Source organism: Drosophila willistoni, assembly GCF_018902025.1.
Source record: "Drosophila willistoni isolate 14030-0811.24 chromosome XR unlocalized genomic scaffold, UCI_dwil_1.1 Seg106, whole genome shotgun sequence".
NCBI classification, from domain to species: domain Eukaryota; kingdom Metazoa; phylum Arthropoda; class Insecta; order Diptera; family Drosophilidae; genus Drosophila; species Drosophila willistoni.
In genome coordinates, this window is record NW_025814055.1 from 3,271,461 (window position 1) to 3,294,325 (window position 22,865).

At 36.0% G+C, this 22,865-nt stretch overlaps 2 protein-coding genes across 2 annotated transcripts in view; both read left to right on the forward strand.

Annotated features, from left to right (window-relative positions):
- LOC6651988 overlaps positions 1–21,242 on the forward strand; it is a 40,151-nt gene extending 18,909 nt beyond the window's left edge. The window contains exons 2-5 of the mRNA XM_002074405.3: positions 17,239–17,515; positions 20,575–20,741; positions 20,970–21,092; positions 21,158–21,242. Coding sequence (XP_002074441.1) covers positions 17,452–17,515; positions 20,575–20,741; positions 20,970–21,092; positions 21,158–21,226 — 423 coding nt within the window. The 5' untranslated portion in view covers positions 17,239–17,451 and the 3' untranslated portion in view covers positions 21,227–21,242. The remainder of the gene's footprint in view (positions 1–17,238; positions 17,516–20,574; positions 20,742–20,969; positions 21,093–21,157) is intronic.
- Positions 21,243–21,972: 730 nt separating this feature from the next.
- LOC26529051 lies at positions 21,973–22,407 on the forward strand. The gene is made up of 2 exons (XM_015176598.3): positions 21,973–22,038; positions 22,097–22,407. The coding sequence occupies exons 1-2, from the start codon at positions 21,985–21,987 to the stop codon at positions 22,388–22,390; spliced, it is 348 nt and encodes a 115-aa protein (XP_015032084.1). The 5' UTR covers positions 21,973–21,984; the 3' UTR covers positions 22,391–22,407.
- Positions 22,408–22,865: the final 458 nt, after the last annotated feature.

Sequence of the window (22,865 nt, forward strand, 5' to 3'; positions counted from 1 at the left end):
TTGCGGGCTTAGCTTCCGCTTAGTTATTTTAATATATCTATCCATTCCAGTTTGGACAGAAGTCGTTGGGTTTACTATTGTAGCTGACTCTGGGCGACTTGTCGTTGTCGGCTTGAGGCAGGTCAATACTTCAGCAGACGTTGCAGTAGTTGCTGTCAACGAGCTGACGGTGCTGGTCGGTGCAATCGGTGATCCAGTTATCGATATTGATGGAGAAGCACACTGCTCTCTCCACGGTAAGTTGCTGTTAATTGCTGAGCGGCTGGCACTTTCGGTGTTATTGCTTACGTTAGCATTCGGTGTTGTCGGCGACACCACCGAAAAGTACGCGTTGTTGCGTTGGACCGAGAGTCGACGCTCACGTTGTTGTTGTACAATTAGTTCTTGTAGTTGTTGCTGGTGGGGATCGAGAGAGCTTGGGCCCGAATTGGTGGACATGGCTTTTGTAAAAATTACGCACTGTTGCAACTTAGTATTTATTGCTATTATAGCAATCTAATAGCAATATGATTGTAAATAGGCGTCTCTGAGGCGACTGAGAGCCCTACACAAATTTTTGCAAACGCGGTCTTTTTTTTTTTTACACTCAATTTTTGCGGAGTGCATTAAAAAACACGTCTGTACACGGCGGCAGTTGACAACATCAAATCCATAAAAAAAAAACTGAGCTTTGGCAAATAGTTCAAAAGCATGGTCGCAAATCCCCTTGAACCCTTGTCAGGACCTTATCGATTCGATGATCCGCCGATGCGATGTCGGTATTTAAAAAAAAGGCTATACAACAAAGTATTAGACATTATTAAGTGAGAATAACTCAAAAAATCACTTTTGAATTAAATTAAACTGTTTTTTTTTTTGCGTCCTTTGTAACCACTACTTTAATTATGAACAGGCACTTTTTGGTGTATTTGGCAAAAGTCATTAAAAAATTAAAAAAAAAACAATATAAAACAAACGGAATCTTATCACTATTCTCATCATTATATCCCATTCTTTGAAAAATATTAAAAAAAAATTTAGTTTTTAATGTTTAACATGTCGAAAAATTAATTTAAATGTTGCAAGGTGATGCGCTACTATATTTTTGAACACAGCTGTATGTATGTACTTACATAGATACATACATACATACATTGCCTTTTTTTAGGTTTGAAACATTGTTTCTCTGCAGAGATCTCTATAACAAGCACTCTCAATCAATTAGACTGTTGACGAAGCCATTTTGCTTTACCCAGTATAATAAAATTGTCTTTACCCTTCATATACTCCCTGGCCAAAGCCCTCAAATGTTCTCGATAATGTTATTGTCAGGGGAGTACGGTGACCACTCGAGTAATCTGACATTTGGGTCCTTAATCTACTGTTGTACAACCCGAACGGTATGGATGGGACTGTTGTCATGTTGGTGCGTCTATGGAATATTACCATAAATATCCGAAAACTGAGGAAAAGCGCTTTGGGGCACAGTCTTGTACACATTTGCATTCATCTACGTGGTAACTAATTGGAGCTCGGAAGTTTCATAGAGCTAGTTAAACCTGTTTATTCTCCGGGGCCAGATGGTCTACCTGGATGTGTACTCATGTTCTTTGTAAACGCATTATGTAAACCAAACCAATGGCAAAAAGTCCGAAGCCTCTAACTATAGGGGTATTTCAAAATTATCCGCTTTTCCAAAAGCTTTTGAGAAAATTATAACTTCTCAATTGCAACATTTTTGTAGCTCTATTATTTTACACTGACTTCAGCAAAGCCTTTGTATCTGTTAATCATACTCTATTACTTGCTAAACTGAAGGACATTGGGTTTCTACCTCTTTTCCTCTCTTGGGATTCTCTTCGAGAATATTTAACAAATAGAAAACAGAAGGTACTTTTTAAGTCTTCTTATTCCATTTTCATTCCTGTGACATCGGGTGTACCTCAGGGTAGTCATCTTCGCCCTCTGCTTTTCACACTATTCATTAACGATCTTCCATTAGTCATTATTCATTCGCGTGTGCTTATGTATGCTGACAATGTCAAGCTTTGTCTTACTTATAAAGAAACAGATTTATTTAGTCGGCCATAAGCTGATCTTATAAACTTTCAGTCCTGGTGCCAGTTTAATCTATTAAATCTTAACACTACCAATGTAAGTTAATGACTTTTCATCGTAACTCTCCTCAACTAAACAATAGTCATTTATTTGAATGATTTGGACGTACTTTAGACCATAAGTTAAATTTTAGGCCATAAATGTTTTCAGTTTCATTAAAAGATGGTCAAAAAAATGTTACAACCCCTATACAACTCAAGTTCTCTTTACTTCGCTTGTCCGTCCTATCTTAGAGTATGGATCATTGCATTGGATCACTTCAATATGAGTCGCACCAGACTAGACTTGAATCTGTTCAAAAGCAGTTCTTAAGCTGGGATTGCAATGTCAATTGCCTTCGTACTGCAGTATACTTCTTTTGATTAACCTTCTTTCCATAAATAAGCGTAGAATTCTTGGTTTTATTTTTATGCAAAGATTCTAAATGGTGATATTGACTCGCCTGAGTTATTGGCTCAGGTTTATCTGTCGGTACCATGTAGACGGAGTAGACATCCTATTTTACCTTTAACCCTTAGTCGTTGTTCTGCTCTGATTACAACCTTCTATTCCCTGTAATCTGCTCAGAGTCTTCTATTACTATGCTTAAAACTTTTATCCTTTCCTATTTAGTTCATAGATAGCTATAGTATTATTAGTTTGTCTGTGTTTTCTATTGTGTATTTGTCCACGCGATTCGTGCCGTGCGTTATACGGCCGCACCCCTCGGTCGGTCGGGTGGGAGGTGGGCAGTTAGCTGCTTGGGCTCGCGCGTAACAGGCTTTGTCCTAATGTCGTAGGGGCCACTTGAACGTACTGCGCATAGTACCGCCAACGTCCGCTAAAAAGCGAAATGGTTCCCCACACCTTTATTTCACTTGAATAGCTTAAAAAACATTCTTCCTTTCGCTATAGATTTGTTTTTAAATTTCTAATTTTATCAAAAGAGCAAATTTGTTTGTCAGATAATGCTATGCCCTTGTTCCATATTGTTTTCTTCCATTCATTTCTTTCCGTCGTCTGCTTCATTACGAAGAGAATTACTCATAACGTTTTGACTTTGACCGATTTTCTTGAGTATTTCATAGTGTGTTTTAGGCCAGATTCAATATAACCTTCTCTCATACCCCCGTGGTTTCGGATACGAATATAAAACGTATATCAACGTAGATAAACTTCGGAATATGTAAGCAAAATGAGGTAAGTAAGTCGTCTCGCCGACTTAGGTATACCATACACCAGTAAAGCAAATATTTCAACTTTATTAAACAAATGCATTTTCACATGCTTTTTACAAGCATATCTTAGTATCTCGCTCACTCAATCATACGAGCACCCTAGCGCCCCCACCAGCCAACGGCCAACTCCGGCCTTATGGAAAAACGTTTATATGCATAACTCGACTGTTTTTTGTCCGATTTTGATCAAATTTGGTATTTTGCTAGATATTAGTATTAAATTTAAGTGCATTTAATTTAAATTTGATTGCATAAGGTAAAAAAATACGGGAGATAATCAAGTTTTTCAAATTACGGGGGCGGAAAAGGGCGTGGCAAAATTTTTATACATACAAAATGTGTGCATTTACTAAGCGAATATACATACCAAATATGGTGTCTCTAGCTGGAATAGTTTTTGAGATAAACGCTTTTATTAAATTGCGGGGGCGGAAAGGGGCGTGGCAAAAATTTGAAATAAACTTGATCACTCTACATACTACACGAGTCTACATACAAAATTTGGTGGCTCTAGCTCTTATAGTCTCCGAGATCTAGGTGTTCATACGGACGGACGGACGGACGGACGGACGGACGGATGGACGGACGGACAGACGGACATGGCTAGATCGACTCGGTTTTTGATCCTGATCAAGAATATATATACTTTGTGGGGTCGGAGATGCTTCCTTCTGCCTGTTACATACATTTTGGCGACTTTAATATACCATTTCACCCTATGGGTGTATGGTATAAAAAATACGGGAGATAATCAAGTTTTTCAAATTACGGGGGCGGAAAAGGGCGTGGCAAAATTTTTATACATACAAAATGTGTGCATTTACTAAGCGAATATACATACCAAATATGGGGTCTCTAGCTGGAATAGTTTTTGAGATAAACGCTTTTTTTAAATTGCGGGGGCGGAAAGGGGCGTGGCAAAAATTTGAAATAAACTTGATCACTCTACATACTACACGAGTCTACATACCAAATTTGATGGCTCTAGCTCTTACAGTCTCCGAGATCTAGGTGTTCATACGGACAGACGGACAGACGGACGGACGGACAGACGGACATGGCTAAATCGACTCGGTTGTTGATCCTGATGAAGAATATATATACTTTGTGGGGTCGGAGATGCTTCCTTCTGCCTGTTACATACATTTTGGCGACTTTAATATACCATTTCACCCTATGGGTGTATGGTATAAATAGAAAAAAGTTAAATGAAATGCAAAAAAATGTTGCACTAAATGATTGACTGGTTTAATGCAAAAAGCAGCAGCCTCTGCAGGCCAACCATCAGCACCATCGTTATCATTACGAAGCTGGTGGCAATAATGATGATCCAGACGAATCGCAGTTGCTTCTCACGCTTGTCAGAAAATGTCAAAAGTGGCATGGTTTGGCTTAGCTTGGTTTGGCTATTTCTTGGTTGTTTCTTCGTTGCATTGAGCATAAATATGTACATACATGCACCGACGCTTGAATTCTCTGTCTGGCAAATTAAACTGATGCTAAATTCATAACAATTGCTCAATATAGTTGAGTAAATTGTGTGATATCGAAGTTAACCTAGAGATGTTTCTATAGAAACAAAATGTTAATAAATTGTTTAACATATAAGCATTTTTAACCAAAAACCAGAGGGCCGGGGCTAACTTCGACCGCGTCAAAGTTTGTATACCCTTGCAACTTTTTTGGTAACTCTTTCCTTACCTATAGCCATTAAAGTAGAAAAACGTTTTATCTAAAAAGGCTAATATTGCGAAAGAACGGCCTAAAATCTTAGCATAGGAAAGAACGAAGATATTGATCAAAGTCACTGTTTTCCTCCGATCGTTCCTATGGGAGCTATATGATATAGTTACCCGATCTTTATCAAATTTGGCACAGTCATTAACAGATATATAAAACTGACAAATAATTAATTTGAAAGCAATCGCGTTAAAAGTAACGAAGTTATTGATAAAAGTCACTGTTTTCGAGCTATTATGGGAGCTATATGATATAGTCACCCGATCTTGATCAAACTTGGCATAGTCGTTTATATGTGTAATTAACTCACCAATATTAAATTTCACGACAATAGCTAAGAAAATAACGAAGTTGTTGAGAAAAGTCACTGTTCGTGACTTTGCCATTTATATGGGAGCTATATGATATAGTGATCCGATCCGGCTGAATCCGAGATATACAACGCCTGCATTATATACAAGCCTACATGCAAAATTTCAGCTCTGTAGCTCCAACGGTGTAGGAGGAGTTTGCGTTGATCCAGACGGACGGACGGACGGACGGACATGGCGATTTGAACTCGTCTCGTCGTGCTGATCAAGAATATATATACTTTATATGGTCGGAGATGCTTCCTTCTATGCGTTGCACACTTTTGACCAAAATTAATATACCCTTTTTGCAAGGGTATAATTAGATAAGTATTTGTTTATTACTGACTTGGAAAATAAAATTGTTTTAAGTCAATTGTACTTATTAGAAAAAGACAACATCAGCAGCACTTAAATAAACCTTATTCTTCGCCCTGGCTCTAAAAAATAAATGGGAATGAGATCAACATCACAAATCCAGTCAATTTAGTCTTTCCGTCCACCTGTCTAAATGAACAACTCAATCGGGGAGACTAAAAAAACTGGAGCGAAGAATTTTTGTTTTGCTGCTACTATTTGAAGTAACGTAAATTTCACACATTTTCAATATACATGTAGATATACAAAACCGAATCTGAACAACTTATATGCTTTCTTTTTAGAATTTTGGAATTTCTATCAATTAATAGCAAATGGGCTTTATCTTTAGACCATTGTTTTAGGGATATTGAAGAAAACCCAATGTCGAATGTAGATTCAAGTTACAAAATTTATTTTTCGAAAATTGTATTTATTTCAAATAGTTTTAAATAGTTGCTAGAAATAACAAATTTACTTTTAAAAATAATTTACAAAAGACTCTTGCCCCTATTCAAAAAAAGTTTAAAAACCACCGAATATCATCGTTTTCAAGTCTTAAAAAATACAGAAACATTTCAGTAATGAAACTTATTCAAATTATGAAATGTAATTAAAAACCAGAGGGCCGGGGCTAACTTCGACCGCGTCAAAGTTTGTATACCCTTGCAATTTTTTTGGTAACTCTTTCCTTACCTATATCCATCAAAGTGGAAAAACGTTTAAGCTAAAAAGGCTAATGTTTCCGAAAGAACGGCCTACATAGGAAATAACGAAGATATTGATCAAAGTCACTGTTTTCCACCGATTGTTCCTATGGGAGCTATATGATATAGTTACCCGATCCTTATCAAATTTGGCTCAGTCATTAACAGATATATTAAACTAACAAATGTTTAATTTGAAAGCAATCGCGGCAAAAGTAACGAAGTTATTGACAAAAGTCACTGTTTTCGAAAGATCGTTCCTATGGAAGCTATATGATATAGTCACCCGATCTTGATCAAATTTGGCGTAGGCGCTTATATGTTAAATTAACTCACCAATTTCACGACAATAGCTCAGAAAATAACGAAGTTATTAAGAAAAGTCACTGTTCGTGACTTTGCCATTTTTGTATGGGAGCTGTAGGATATAGTGATCCGATCCGGCTGAATCCGAGATATACAACGCCTGCAGTATATACAAGCCTACATGCAAAATTTCAGCTCTGTAGCTTTAACGGTCTAGGAGGAGTTTGCGTTGATCCAGACGGACGGACGGACGGACGGACGGACATGGCTATTTGAACTCGTCTCGTCGTGCTGATCAAGAATATATATACTTTATATGGTCGGAGATGGTTCCTTCTATGCGTTGCACACTTTTGACCAAAATTAATATACCCTTTTTGCAAGGGTATAAAAAAGTCTAAAGTCGCATCTAAACTTAAATTGGGGTAGTTTGTATGACATCTATATAATAAAGTTATCCAATCTTAAACGAATTTGTCAAAAGTCGTGACAAAAGTTTTTGTCCAAGTTTTTTTGTCCTAAATAATCTTTCGGGCCGGTCGTTTCTATAGGATATAGTCATCTGATTTGAACGAAATACGAAATAAAAACTCACAGAACTAAAACTTCAAAATATAGTCCAAATTGATAATCTAACTTAAACTAACTAACTAACTCCTACAGGTTTCTCTACAGTATTAGTAGATATTTTGTTGCGAAAATTTCAATGTGGCTTTCCATCCATCCATTCAACCATCGTCTTCAGTAATGAAATAAAGCGCTTCGTAGGTAGTAGGCGAGAGGGAAATTCAAGGAGATGAGCGGGGGTTAGAGCATGAAGGGATTTGCCAATTTTCGCCGTCTCTGCATCGCCATGGTCAGCCAAAAAGGTGAAAGACAACGGGTTTGTCGACTGGTAAGCGGACAGCGATGTTGCCATGGCTGCTGTGTCATCGCACAGGCGCCTTTTTGTTTGTCGTGAAGATGACTTTGGGCTTTGGCTTTAACTGTAACTGCTTGGCTGTGGCTTTTTCGTTTTACCTCTTGGCTCTGTCTAGCACACTGATGACCTTTGATGTCGCTTTAGGACGAAGACGCTTTAAGAAGAAGATGCCAAGAAATAAATTTGCATATCATTCATTTTGTAGCAGACCGCTCTTGTGTGTCTTGTGGCTCCTGCAGCAGAAATTAGTCTCGCTCATCGGCACTGTGGTCCGACAGGGTGCGGGGGCGGCTATATCTACGACACCGACAACTGAGAAATGTTGCTCAAAACAATTTACGATTATTTGTCTGAGCTTTGGCTTTAACTTTTATTTTATTTCTTTGTGGCATCTTTTTCATTTTTGCTCCGTTGTTAATTCTCGTGTACTCCCATAAGTTGGGCCATAAATTTCAATAAAATGTCAAGGATCTTAATGGGCTATACAAGGAAAAATCAAGAGAGGTATGTATAAGAGAAAGGAAGGGGGCAGAGCTGTAGAGGGAGCAAATACAATCAACGTTCATCTTCGAACTCAACTCGTAGTCTGGTTGACAAATTATCATCATGATCATGAGCAAGGTCGTACAATGGCGGCGCTAATTTTGCAGTAAATGCTTTAAATGGCGAGATACACGGCCTTAAGAAATCAACGCTCTGTTAGATTGCAGAAATCAATTGTGCTAAAGCCAAGCATAATTACAAATATATATGTACTCAAGTTATCGCATACCACCATGCAGTAGCAAACAGAAGTGAGCGTGTACACTTTATAATTTTTCTGGAAAAGGCAAATAAAATTTGAACCAGAGGGCCGGGGCTAACTTCGACCGCGTCAAAGTTTGTATACCCTTGCAACTTTTTTGGTAACTCTTTCCTTACCTATAGCCATTAAAGTAGAAAAACGTTTTATCTAAAAAGGCTAATATTGCGAAAGAACGGCCTAAAATCTTAGCATAGGAAAGAACGAAGATATTGATCAAAGTCACTGTTTTCCTCCGATCGTTCCTATGGGAGCTATATGATATAGTTAGCCGATCTTTATCAAATTTGGCACAGTCATTAACAGATATATTAAACTGACAAATAATTAATTTGAAAGCAATCGCGTTAAAAGTAACGAAGTTATTAATAAAAGTCACTGTTTTCGAAAGATCGTTCCTATGGGAGCTATATGATATAGTCACCCGATCTTGACCAAACTTGGCATAGTCGTTTATATCTGTAATTAACTCACCAATATTAAATTTCACGACAATAGCTAAGAAAATAACGAAGTTGTTGAGAAAAGTCACTGTTCGTGACTTTGCCATTTGTATGGGAGCTATATGATATAGTGATCCGATCCGGCTGAATCCGAGATATACAACGCCTGCAGTATATACAAGCCTACATGCAAAATTTCAGCTCTGTAGCTCCAACGGTGTAGGAGGAGTTTGCGTTGATCCAGACGGACGGACGGACGGACGGACGGACGGACGGACATGGCGATTTGAACTCGTCTCGTCGTGCTGATCAAGAATATATATACTTTATATGGTCGGAGATGCTTCCTTCTATGCGTTGCACACTTTTGACCAAAATTAATATACCCTTTTTGCAAGGGTATAAAAAGAATTATGCCATAGTTCAGCTTATGGCAACTAGCTTAGCTAGTTAATATTATTCGGAAAAAAAGAAACTGTCATTTAGAGTTGTGCCTTAAAACTACAAAACTAAGTTTTAAAAATGTTAATGAAATTAAATTTCACTAGCATTGAATAAAATAACTCCAGTATGTATAAGTATAAGACCTAGTGTATGTATAAACCAAGGATAGCCACGTAGTGGCTGTTTTGGCTCCCGTGGCTCTTTACCAGCAGAGGCTGGGCAGAGAAAAAGGTCACTTTTGCAAGTCGATGCACACAAAAATTTGTGTGCCTCGAGTTTTATGACGGGTCATAAGCGACAATTTGGGTTCAGCAAACGATCCACGTCCATCGTTTGTAGATAGACGAACGCATTTCTACTGGGAAAAGAGGTCGCGTCTCGAGCAGTCAGCAAAAACAACCCTTATTTCGATTACAAATTTGAATAATTTCCGATTGAACGCATGTCTAATATAATAAAATCAAATCTTATATTAACCTTTATGAACCGCTCTTGTCTATGGTTGCTGATTTTAAAAACTGGAATCTTTTAAACATAACTTCTTCTTATCGGATTGTGTAATTTGTTCTCAAAATAATCAATTTTCTGTATTTGCACATTAACAAATCAAAAATCACTTTTCTAAAAACGTTTTTCAAAACTTCCCATATAAGAAAGGGAAAGAACTGAAGAAATAATAAACACAGCGAAAACAATCACGAGAAAATATAAAACTTAAAATGTATTATGTATAGGCAACATTGGCCATGAAAGGATTATGCATTGAATTTAATTTGTGAACTGTAAATTCTATATGCTGACTTGATCTGCAATTGGGTTATTGTTTTCAAGTGGTATTTGTCTTTGATTTATTCCTATTAATTTGAGAGTCGTTTTCTGTTTATTCGATTTTTTTGTTTGTTAAAATGCGAAATTATTATGAAATATTTAGCTATGGCAGTGAGTCAACGCTAAAAAAAATAAAATTGATTGAAGAAAAAAGATGTGTGATGATCATGCGTTTTGATTGTTTTAAAACTCTTTGATGACGTTATGGACGTGCCAATCAATTCAATCAATATAAAAAAAAAATAAAAAAAATGCTGTAATGCATATCCGGCAGATTTAAAAATTTATGAATGAACCAAGGTTTCAAAAATTCATTGTGGGTTTGGCTCCTACACATACATATGTATAAAAGAGGCTTAGCCAAAGAGTTAATGATTAATGCTTGCGTACTTTGGGCAAATACGTTTCGCTTGCCATAAATTAAGTGGCAATAACGGTGTGGCAGATCCAAAACTCCGAATTCATCATAAGAATATCCCATAATAGTTTAAATTCTAGGTTTTTATACCCTTGCAAAAAGGGTATATTAATTTTGATCAGAAGTGTGCAACGCCTAGAAAGAAGCATTTCCGACCATGTAAAGTATATATATTCTTGATCAGCATGACGAGACGAGTTCATATATCCATGTCCGTCCGTCTGTCTGTCTGTCCGTCCGAACACGTCAGACACGAACAGTGACTTTTCTCAATAACTGCGTTATTTTCTGAGCTGTTGTCGTGAAATTTAATATTAGAGAGTTTTTATTATGTCTATAAGCGAAATTGGATCAAGATCGGGTGACTATACCATATAGCTCCCATAGGAACGATCGGTGGAAAACAGTGACTTTGATCAATGTTTTCGTTATTTCCTCTGCTAAGATTGTAGGCCATTCTTTTGCAAACTTTAGCCTTTTTAGATAAAACGTTTTTCCACTTTGATGGCTATAAGTAAGGAAGGAGTTACCAAAACAGTTGCAAGAGTATACAAACTTTGTCGCGGTCGAAGTTAGCCCCAGCCCTCTGGTTTTTTATTGATTCGCGACAATATCTGTATCGTCAAATGCAACCGCTGCACTGTGGACGGAAAGCCCGATTTTTTGGCATAAAGTCTAAAAAATCATGGAACGATATGGTGCTTTTTGTTATTTATTTAGAAACTAGACACTCTAAGCACAATATATCGATGAACTATAGATTAGTTGTTGCAGCCCTGTATGAGAACCAGGGTCCCAAAGACAAGCATGTGCTCAGATCTTTGTTTACATTTGCAAGCTTTATAAATTTGCTCAAGTTTGAGGTGACTTATTTTAGTGAAAGTAAACATTAATAAAATAATTACCTATGGAAAATACAGAGCCAGGTATGCTTAATATAAATTTCAGTTTAGAATTGTGTAGTATGTGTTCAATGTTGTACATGTGTCTTATGTTGTAGTATATGTTTTTCTAGAAAATTAGACCCGAGTCCACGTGAATTATGGAGTAGAACTAATATTCGGCCACTCCCGGCCAAAAAGTAAATATGTGAAGTCATAAATAAAAGTACATACTTGTTCGAGGTAATAATCTTATTTGCGTCTTCTTGCATCCCTCTTAGCACATAACACATATTGCAGCCACTTTTGAATTCAACAGTGCACAGTTTCTTGATGTGTGGCGCAACAACACAAACAAAAAAGAATCAATTTATGATTGGATTGTTGATCATATCGGCAGCAAAAATATAGACGATCAACAAAAAGATTCGATAAATAAATGAAGTAAGTAAGTCGTCTCGCCGACTTGGGTATACCATACACCAGGTGAAACAAATATTTAAAATTTCGAAAACCAAATGTATGTCTACTAAATTGTTTTAACATGCCTCATACCATTTGCTATCTCGCTCACTCTACAAACACACAAGCACTCTAGCGCCGCCACTAGCCAACGGCCAATTCTGCCCTTATGGATCGCGTAGCAAAATACGTTCATACGTATATTTTGTATGTTTCTAGTCCGATTTCAATCAAATTTGGTAGTTTGATAGAAATAGATAAGATTTATTAGTCTGCCAAATTTGATCGCGATGGTCAAAAAATTGCAAAAGCTAATCGGTTTTTTCTAAATTATGGAGGCGGAAGTGGGCGTGGCAACATATTAAAATATATGTGTTCTGCGCGCATACTAAGCCAATATACATACTAAATTTGGTGACTTTAGCTTTGTTAGTTTTCGAGAAAATCAGTTTTGTTTAATTTTCGGGGGCGGAAATGGGCGTGGCATAATTTTTAAATAGTCAATATCTGCGCGTCTATTAAGCTAACTTACATACCAAATTTAATGTCGGTAGCTGTCATAGTTTTTAAGAAAATCAGAGTTATGTAAATTCCGGGGGCGGAAGGGGGCGTGGCAAAAAGTTGGAACAATTATTTTCTGCCCGCTAACTAAACGAGTATATAAACCAAATTTGATGTTTCTATCTGCTATACTTTTTAAGAAAAACAGTTTTATGTAAATTCTGGGGGCGGAAGGGGGCGTGGCAAAAATTTGAAACAAACTCGATAAGCGTACATACTACACGAGACTGCATACCAAATTTGGTGGCTCTAGCTCTTATAGTCTCCGAGATCTAGGTGTTCATACGGACGGACGGACGGACGGACGGACGGACGGACGGACGGACGGACGCACGGACGGACGGACGGACGGACAGACGGACATGGCTAGATCGACTCAGTTTTTGATCCTGATCAAGAATATATATACTTTGTGGGGTCGGAGATGCTTCCTTCTGCCTGTTACATACATTTTGGCGACTTTAATATACCATTTCACCCTATGGGTGTATGGTATAAAAAGGGGCCGACCAAATGTGGACTATGAGAAAGCTGGACCAAGACTGAAAAGAAAATTGGCTGGCAACATGGCAGCATATAATTCTACAAGCCTTTTAGTGCACGCCGCAGCACTTTCAGCGAAGAAGTCCAATGAAAAAGACACTTCATATGTGTTAAAAGAGTGTATGAACGACAGCAACCCCAACATTATAAAGAAGAAGATTCTCATGTCAGATCCAACTCCTCTTACACCACAGGAGGCTCTAGCATTTTTACTAGAAAATTCGTTTACTAAAAAGCAGTGCAATAGTATAAGAGAAATTGGAAAGAACCACTTTTGTGATATATATCCTTCTTACGATATCGTGCAGAATGCAAAATTGCAATGTAGGCCCAAAGAAATATCAGTGACGGAAACCAAAGCTGAAGTTACTTTGCAAAATTTATTAGATCACACTGTCAACCGAATTCTAAATATGCAAGAAGAAGTGATTGAGCGGTACAAAAGCATCAATAGCGCCAAGTTAATTTGTAGTTATGGATTCGACGAATCAACAGGTCAGAGTGCATACAAGCAACGATTCGAAGAGGAACCCATTTGTAATGACCATTCACTATTCGTGACTACCATCATACCCCTTAAGTTGACAGGAAATTGCGGTGAAATCTTATGGATAAAGCGTTCACCTCAGTCAATCAGATTTTGCAAATGGAGTTCACTAAGGAAACCAAAGACCACATTCTCACAGAGAAATTAAATTTGGACTCACAAATCCAGAAGTTGTCCGATTTTGTGTACACAATTTCAAATATAGAAATTAGTGTGAGCTATGAATTGTACATGACTCTAATAGACGGGAAAATCTTAAATATACTTACTTCTACAAAGTCATGTCAATTATGCCCAATTTGTGGAGCTGGCCCGAAAGATTTTATGAGTATTACCAATCCATTCTCATTAAAGTATAAGCCGAATCCTGGAAGTCTGCAATTTGGAATAAGTCCACTCCATGCATGGATAAGGGTCTTCGAGTTTATGTTAAAATTATTATATAGAATGGGTTTTAAAAAGTGGCAAATACAAGGACATAGACAAGGACAAACTAGAAATGTCAAAGAAAAACCAGAGGGCCGGGGCTAACTTCGACCGCGTCAAAGTTTGTATACCCTTGCAACATTTTTGGTAACTCTTTCCTTACCTATAGCCATCAAAAGTGGAAAAACGTTTAAGCTAAAAAGGCTAATGTTTGCGAAAGAACGGCCTACATAGGAAATAACGGAGTTATTGATGAAAGTCACTGATTTCCACCGATTGTTCCTATGGGAGCTATATGATATAGTTACCCGATCCTTATCAAATTTGGCACAGTCATTAACAGATATATTAAACTAACAAATGTTTAATTTGAAAGCAATCGCGTCAAAAGTAACGAAGTTTTTCACCAAAGTCACTGTTTTCGAAAGATCGTTCCTATGGGAGCTATATGATATAGTCACCCGATCTTGATCAAATTTGGCATAGTCGTTTATATGTGTAATTAACTCACCAATATTAAAATTCACGACAATAGCTCAGAAAATAACGAAGTTATTAAGAAAAGTCACTGTTCGTGACTTTGCCATTTGTATGGGAGCTGTATGATATAGTCATCCGATCCGGCTGAATCCGAGATATACAACGCCTGCAGTATATACAAGCCTACATGCAAAATTCAGCTCTGTAGCTCTTACGGTCTAGGAGGAGTTTGCGTTGATCCAGACGGACGGACATGGCTATTTGAACTCGTCTCGTCGAGCTGATCAAGAATATATATACTTTATATGGTCGGAGATGCTTCCTTCTATGCGTTGCACACTTTTGACCAAAATTAATATACCCTTTTTGCAAGGGTATAAAAAGTATATTCAAAAGAGACTTCGTTCAGAGATGGGGCTACTTGTAGATTAGCCAAAACATAATGGATATGGCAATGCGACCGACGGTAATACTGCGAGAACAGCATTTTCAAATTCAATGTTATTGGCCTTAGTTTTGAATATTGAGTTTGATATAATAGATAGACTCCACACTATTCTGATAGCAATTTCCAGTGAATTACCAATTAATTTACAAAATTTTAAGGACTTTTGCGAAGAAACGTTTTCGTTATATATTAATAAGTATCCATGGTTTCCAATGTCTCCTACAGTACATAAAATTTTAGTACATGGATTTCAAATAATGGAAGCCTCTATTCTGCCAGTAGGATGCCTTGGTGAAAATGCGTCAGAAGCGCGAAATAAATATTATAAGCGCGATAGGCTCTCTCATGCTCGCCATAATAGTCGAAAAAACAATTTGATGGATGTTTTTAACAGAGCAATCGATACATCGGATCCTCTGCTGTCGAGCATATTTTTGAACAAAAGATCGCGACACAACAAAACAAAAATATTACCTCCAGCAGTTATTAACCTCTTAGAAAAACCCTCATTTAATTATAGCGAAACCATTGACGGTTCAAAATATGATGCTAGCGATGAGGAGTCAGACTCAAATTATAGTCCATATATTTAAATGCTTAAGAATTCTAATAATGAATATATTTAAATAATATTGTTATGTATTGGATATTTTATTTTTTGTTTATGTTTTTTCTTATTAATATGTTTTTTAAAATAAATTTTGTAGTATACTAAGAGAAGCACGTAATTAAAACTGAAAAATAGCTCATTAGGAAGATTACTTATATGGGCGGTCTAAGTGGGCGTGGTCGGATCCGTTTCAAATTTTAAAGGTTTACTATGTATGATATTAGTATCACCTGTACCAAGTTTCAACTCTCTATCTTCAAAATTGGACTTTATGCCAAAAAATCGGGCTTTCCGTCCACAGCGCGCTGGTAGAAATTAGCTACTTAGAATTAATCGTTTTCATTTTTTGAAAACAGTGGCAGTAAGAAAATTAATCATTTTTCCTGCCTTAAAAAACATTTTTATACGGACGGAAATAGAGCATATAAATTTTGGTCAAAGGGTCATGATCAGCACGACCAAAAACTATTTACATAAGGATTTTTAGACGAAACCTTACAAAACCACAATCCTATTAAGTTAATCTTTCCAAAGTCTAATTGGCTGAATAAACTGATTCCAGAAAGGGCTAATCTTTGTTATCATTCTAAAAGAATATGTTTGCAGTCACAACATAATTAAAGTTCAACCACATTGACTTTTTCTTACAACACTTTCTTTTAGAACGTTATCTACAGTGCTAAAAAGTTTCCATGCAGACATCTCAAACACAGATGTATCAGGCAACTATGTATTAAGCTTCTATACTAACGGTCGGCCGATAACAATTATATACCTATCATTGCTATCTTCCATAAAAATGTGTTAATGAAAATAGTTATAGTTTAGGTTGAAATGTCCTTCTATAAGTTAAGAGTAACCTGACCATCTGGTTTTCAATTTCTTTGTATTATATGTATTATTTTGGACGAAAAAGAACAACGCTTATTTCGAACAAGTGGCCCACATGCCACCAGGCCTGGCCTTTTACTAAGGACCTTAGGTAAAGATACTGTTTCCAACCTATGTTCACTCCGACCTAGTGGCATGTAACACATAAACAATGATTAAACTAATGGAGAAAGTGTTTAAATTAAAAGGATAGAAAATTAATAAAAAGCAGAGGGCTAACATTATTCGTACCGAAGTTCGTATAACCTTAGAAGCTTAAATGTTACCCTTGCTTAGGCGGCTATGACCATTCACAGGCTCATGTAGGACATAGTGAGGTAACGTCGATGGAAGTTGTTGGCGGTTTATTATTCGGGTTCCTCTGCATTAAACAGTACGGCAGCTATATTTCTACCATTTCTTAACTCCTTCGACCATCGCTGTATAAAGCCAAAACACTCTCAGTCTTACTAAATGGTTAAAAGCTGTAAAGTGCTGATAAGGGTCAGAGAGTTCATAGAGGAAGGGAAATACACCATTAAGTATAACATGCATTTGGAATCATGTAAAACTTGTTACATTTGGATAAAAACACATTTGGTTTTGTAAAAATGGTGTGTTCACTTTTGGATCAGTTCGCATCGTTTCCATACTTTTTTAGACTTATTTATTCATTAGTTATTCTGCAACAGCGATTTAAAACGTTACCCAGTAAATAAACAAAAAAATTTAATAATGATTGTTCTAAAATTGCTTCTTTCACATATTTTTCGTTTTAGCCATGTGCAAGCAGCCATAAATACAAATCTTCAATTCCTAATTGAAAAAGCAGAGCCAATTCAATGGATGTTTAGCACAAGGCCAATATCTGCGAGGGAGAAGAGTGGTCGAAGATCCAGAGAATAGTTTAGGAAATCAATTAAGAAACAAAAGAACAAAAAGAGAGCGGAAAACAAGAAGAAGAAAGAAGAAATCAAACTAAACTGCCCAAAATGTTAAGCTCGACAAAAATGGTATATAGCTATAGAATTTTATGGCTTTCCGGCATTTTACTAGGTAAGTATTCATGTGTGTACACACACTAAACTCTGTATGTTGTGTGTGCGTATCTGGAGTTTGGCCTTAATAACGAGACGAGGCATAAATTAAATGTTAAGTGCGCCGATTAAGCCGCCGGAATGACAGTTCAGCTAAGGCACGTGTGAGCCACCTAAAATAACGCACCGTTCCAAAACCAACCATAAAATACAACACAAACAAAGATTTCTTTTTCAAGAAGTCTTATTGAGTGGGTCTGAAGAACATGCAAACTGAGCGCAAGACAAGAAATGTTTCTTTCTTTGAATTTTTGCTGCTTTATCTCTGCCTTGTCTCATTTACATATACCTACATATGAGGTACAGATGTACTATAGTTCAGGGTTTATGTTTATATAAGAACATATTGTCAGTCAAACTTGCCCAACTTGCCTTAATTGACGATGCAACTGAATTAGTTATTAAATCATCTTAAGATGTTAAGTGTTTGTGTAAGTTGCAATGAACTGTTGTCGACTAGCTTGTTCCATATATAGTTCTTTGCTATTGTTATTTCAGATATTTTGAGACAGATATACACTCTTTGTTATTGATTGATATCTTTTTTATTGCTGCTAATACATATGTAAGAACATACATATGGGCACGTATGTCAACCAAGAGCAAAAAATTAAAGCGTCTTGAAAATCTGTTTTTTTTAAATGCTTATTAAAAGTGTTTAAGTTTTATTTATTTTGTGCATGTATTTCATTACCGTGATGAGTAAATCGAATGCAAAGTGATAAAATCAGCATTTTTTATATAAGCACTTTTAATAACTATTTTCTTTATTAGCTACATATGTAAGTATCCTTTGTGGGTAAGCTTTTAAAAATTAAAAAGTTTACCAAAAAATGTTTCTCACATTACAATCAATTCAAAAAAATGTCGGGATTATGAACCCGCATTATTTGTAAATTAGCGGTTTTTCTTTGCCCAATTTTTAAGTTCCGTTCGATACGGAAAAAGATCAAGAGACGTTAAAAAGTTGGGAGTAAATATAGTTTTCAACTATAAATAGAAAAAAAAAATAAAATAAATGAAGTAAGTAAGTCGTCTCGCCGACTTGGGTATACCATACACCAGGTGAAACAAATATTTAAAATTTCGAAAACCAAATGTATTTCTATTAAATTGCTTAAACATGCCCTCATACCATATGCTATCTCGCTCACTCTACAAACACACGAGCACTCTAGCGCCGCCAATAGCCAACGGCCAATTCTGCCCTTATGGATCGCGTAGCAAAATACATTCATACGTATATTTTGCATGTTTCTAGTCCGATTTTAATCAAATTTGAAATGGTAGTTTGATAGAAATAGATAAGATTTATTAGTCTGCCGAATTTGATCGCGATGGTCAAAAAATTGCAAGAGCCAATCGGTTTTTTCTAAATTATGAAGGCGTAAGTGGGCGTGGCAACTTATTAAAATATATATATTCTGCGCGCATACTAAACCAGTATACATACTAAATTTGGTGACTTTAGCTTTGTTAGTTTTCGAGAAAATCAGTTTTGTTTAATTTTTAAATAGTCAATATCTGCGCGTCTATTTAGCTAGCTTACATACCAAATTTAATGTCGGGGGCGGAAGGGGGCGTGGCCAAAATTTGAAACAAACTCGATAACTGTACATACTACACGAGACTGCATACCAAATTTGGTGGCTCTAGCTCTTATAGTCTCCGAGATCTAGGTGTTCATATGGACGGACAGACCGACATGGCTAGATCGACTTGGTTGTTGATCCTGATCAAGAATATATATACTTTGTGGGGTCGGAGATGCTTCCTTCTGCCTGTTACATACATTTTGGCGACTTTAATATACCATACACCCATAGGGTGAAATGGTGAAATTTCACCCTATGGGTGTATGGTATAAAAAGTATTTAAAAAAGCGTCGTGCTCTAATTTTTTTTTGTAACTTTGAATGTGTACGATCGTCCGTAGCTGCACGACGGAAATGCCCATAGGTTTTTGCAGTTTTGTGGATAACACACAGGAGTAGTTAGTACATAGTACAAAAGAGTTTGTTAATATCGTAATGGTATTGTCGTTTGTTTAATTTGGAATCGATTGTGTAGTTTTAGTTCGCTATTGTTGGACTATTTGATTCAGTTAGTTGAAGGCTTTAACAGATAGTGTTTAGGATACAGGAGTGTACCTCTCCCGATATCCAATCGCAATCAAACTAATGATTTTATATTGTAAAATATATAAAATAATGAATTGGATTTAAATTAGACTCAAAATACAGGTAATCTAAAAAGTAGTTTCACCTGGTGCATGGTATACCGATGACGACATACATACTTACTTCATTTATCGTATTTTTATGTGACATCTGTATAAATAGTTGTTACATTTTCATAAATTTGGCATAGCAGTTAATAGATGTATATATAAAACTGTTGGTGGTTTTTTGGTGACCTTTTTGATTGACATCAAACATTTTGCCTGCCGACTCGAGGCACAAGGTTTTATTTCCTTTTGGTTTTTTCCAAAATATTTTGATCTCCAAAAGAAGATTAGTGGTCCAATCCGGCTAATTCCTAAAAATAGAAAATAAAAGCCCAGATGCAAAAAAAATTTCGAAAAAATTTTTGCCATCCATTCCTTGAATTAAAGGAAAACAATTTTCTCTCTCAAACTTAAAAAATACGCGAACTTATTGATTTTGTATGTTAATGTACCGAAGTTTATTGAAATTAAAATTAAAAAATAGATAAAGGAATGAGCGAGATAAGTAGCATTAACTTGCTTTGCAGCATGGAAAACGAGTTTTAGATACATTCATTTGGTCTTACAATTTAAAAACAGCTGTTCATGTGGTAAACCATACGGAAGACGGTGTCTTACTTACTTTATTTTAATTAATAGTTACTACATCTTTGATAAATCATCAAACATTTTTCTACACAATTGTAAACATATATTTTGCATCCAATTTATTTGTCGTTTGTTGGCCACGCTTTAAATGGAATAATTTGTTTTTAATTTCTGTTTCTTTTTCATTTTCCATTAATCCAAAAGCACCCATCTTGCTGCTAGTAACCATTGCTAAGGCCCAAGAACCAGCCAGTCCAGTATTTCAAAATCATAAAACAAAGGAATGGACGAATTTAGATAATATAACATTCTCCTTTGATTGTAAGCGGCGTTCAGTGGGTTTCTATGCCGATATGGAGTACAATTGCCAGGTAAGTGAAAGAGAAAAGGACAGCCATTTAGGGGGTGTCACAAAATCGCAAATCGCCTTAATCCACCCGCCCAAAAGTGTGCTATATATTGTTTGAAGGGAAAACCAGCAAACTAAGAAATACCATGAATTTTATATAATATACTTTTGTCCCGGTGGATTCGGAGGCTTAACTAAAGTAAATGTGTGCTTGGAAATTACCCAAAAGTATGCTTCTATTTTAAATTAGATATTTCATATGTGCGATGAGGAGGGGAATCGTATACCACATTTATGTGCCAACGAAACGAGTTTCAATCAAGAATACAGAATCTGTGATTGGGATTACAATTTTAATTGTACAGAATCACCGGTGAGACAAAGATCATTTTTTTTTCTCGAACTAAAGCTTAAAGTATAACTCTTTTTGACTTACAGAAATGGTTCTATCTAAATGAACTAACTTATGCCACAGATCCGCCAGATGAAGATGATGAAGACTACTAAAAAAATAAGGAAAAATAAAAAATTAATAATTAAAAACATCAACAATTAACTAAATTTTATTTATTGTCTCAAGAAAAAACGAAAACAAATATTATAAAATTTAGGTCAGAACAAATTTTGTAAATGTCTTTGAAACTAAGAAAAAGAAAGAAGCAGAAAACAAAATCGTAATGTTAAGAAATTGTTAACAAGTTTTTGTTGAGTTTCGTTTTGTTTATGTTTTTTTTTTTAATTTTTGGTTGTTTCTGTTTTTTTTTTTTTTGATTTGAGAATCGCCCGAGTCGTATTGTGTAAATAATGTACATAATATATACATATAATATAATACCTTTATAAATATTATATATAGATTGCAAACACATTATTGTATAATTTACAAAATAAAACGAAATGGAAATATATTTCTATATTAATGATTATTTTTGGTTAATGTGAACAAAATGCTTTAAATGCTCAAATATAATTAACAAATTGTTCAATTTCAAAATGAGATAGAGATGCATTGAGATGAGGGAGTCACCGACCATTCCAACTGGGTAAAAAACATAGGTAACGATGAGTCAAGTTCAATGACGAAATGACAAAGATGAGGAAGCAAGCACAAACAAAAAACACTTAATTGAGAAAAATTGGTTTTGAAAATTGTCAAAGCATGAAATTGGACTAAAACCATATTTCATATGTCATAAATATGGAAAACCCCTGGATTTTGGCAGTTAGTTAACAATTGAATTTTCAACCAAACGTATCGTTGAACCATGATTAGCGCGAAATCCTGTAGTCTCTTGCTAGTTGCCAGCTGGCTTCTAGTGGTAAGCATTCATATTGATCGATATAAATGAATCCCACTGATTTGTTGTTTTCTTCCAGGCTGTCACCGGTCAATACTACACACCGTATAATCCATATTATACGCCGAGTCCGACTTTTGCCAGTTTGAACAGTTATACATATTATACAACGCCATATCCCTATTTCTACTCAACTTATACGACACCTAGCCCCTACACAAATAGCAAAATACGCATTTGGCCCTATGTGATCGGTCAATACTTGTATCCATCGTACTATAATAACAATTATTATAATCCCTACGCCTCGCTGGGTACACCAAATTGGCAAAGTTATTACTCGAATGTCTATCAGCCGAATTGGGGAAAGTAAATATCCATGCAAATTAAAATAAATATGTTTTTTTTTCTATATTGTTAATAAATAATATATACCTAACATTGCTTTTGTTCATTAATACATTGGATAGTATAATTTCCCATACTACACAGAAAAGAAGAAGAACAGCGGGAACCAGAACACAATATGCAAATGATATGACCCAATGTAAAACTCATATTGATAATGAGCTAAGAAGAGGCGTCAATTCCGTTAGAGTAATGTCTGGCTAAAAGCACATTTATGACACTCTTGACATATTTTAGAGCAGACGTCATTGACACGACGACCTAGCCATGCGATCCCCAGAAAACCTGAACCTGAACCCAACCCAAACAAAACGGTTTTCACACACAATCGCTTGGGCCACTTAGGCCACTTTGTCTAGCTGGTTCCAGTTGCCGGCTTTCATTATGTAATATGAAAATTTGTTAAGTAAATGCTCTTTCTCCCTCCACCCATCTTTATA

Coding starts and splice junctions, on each gene's coding strand:
- LOC26529051 (XM_015176598.3), top strand. CDS start 21,985: ATGATTAGCGCGAAATCCTGTAGTCTCTTGCTAGTTGCCAGCTGGCTT. Junction 22,039..22,096: donor TTGCCAGCTGGCTTCTAGTG/GTAAGCATTCAT, acceptor GTTTTCTTCCAG/GCTGTCACCGGTCAATACTA.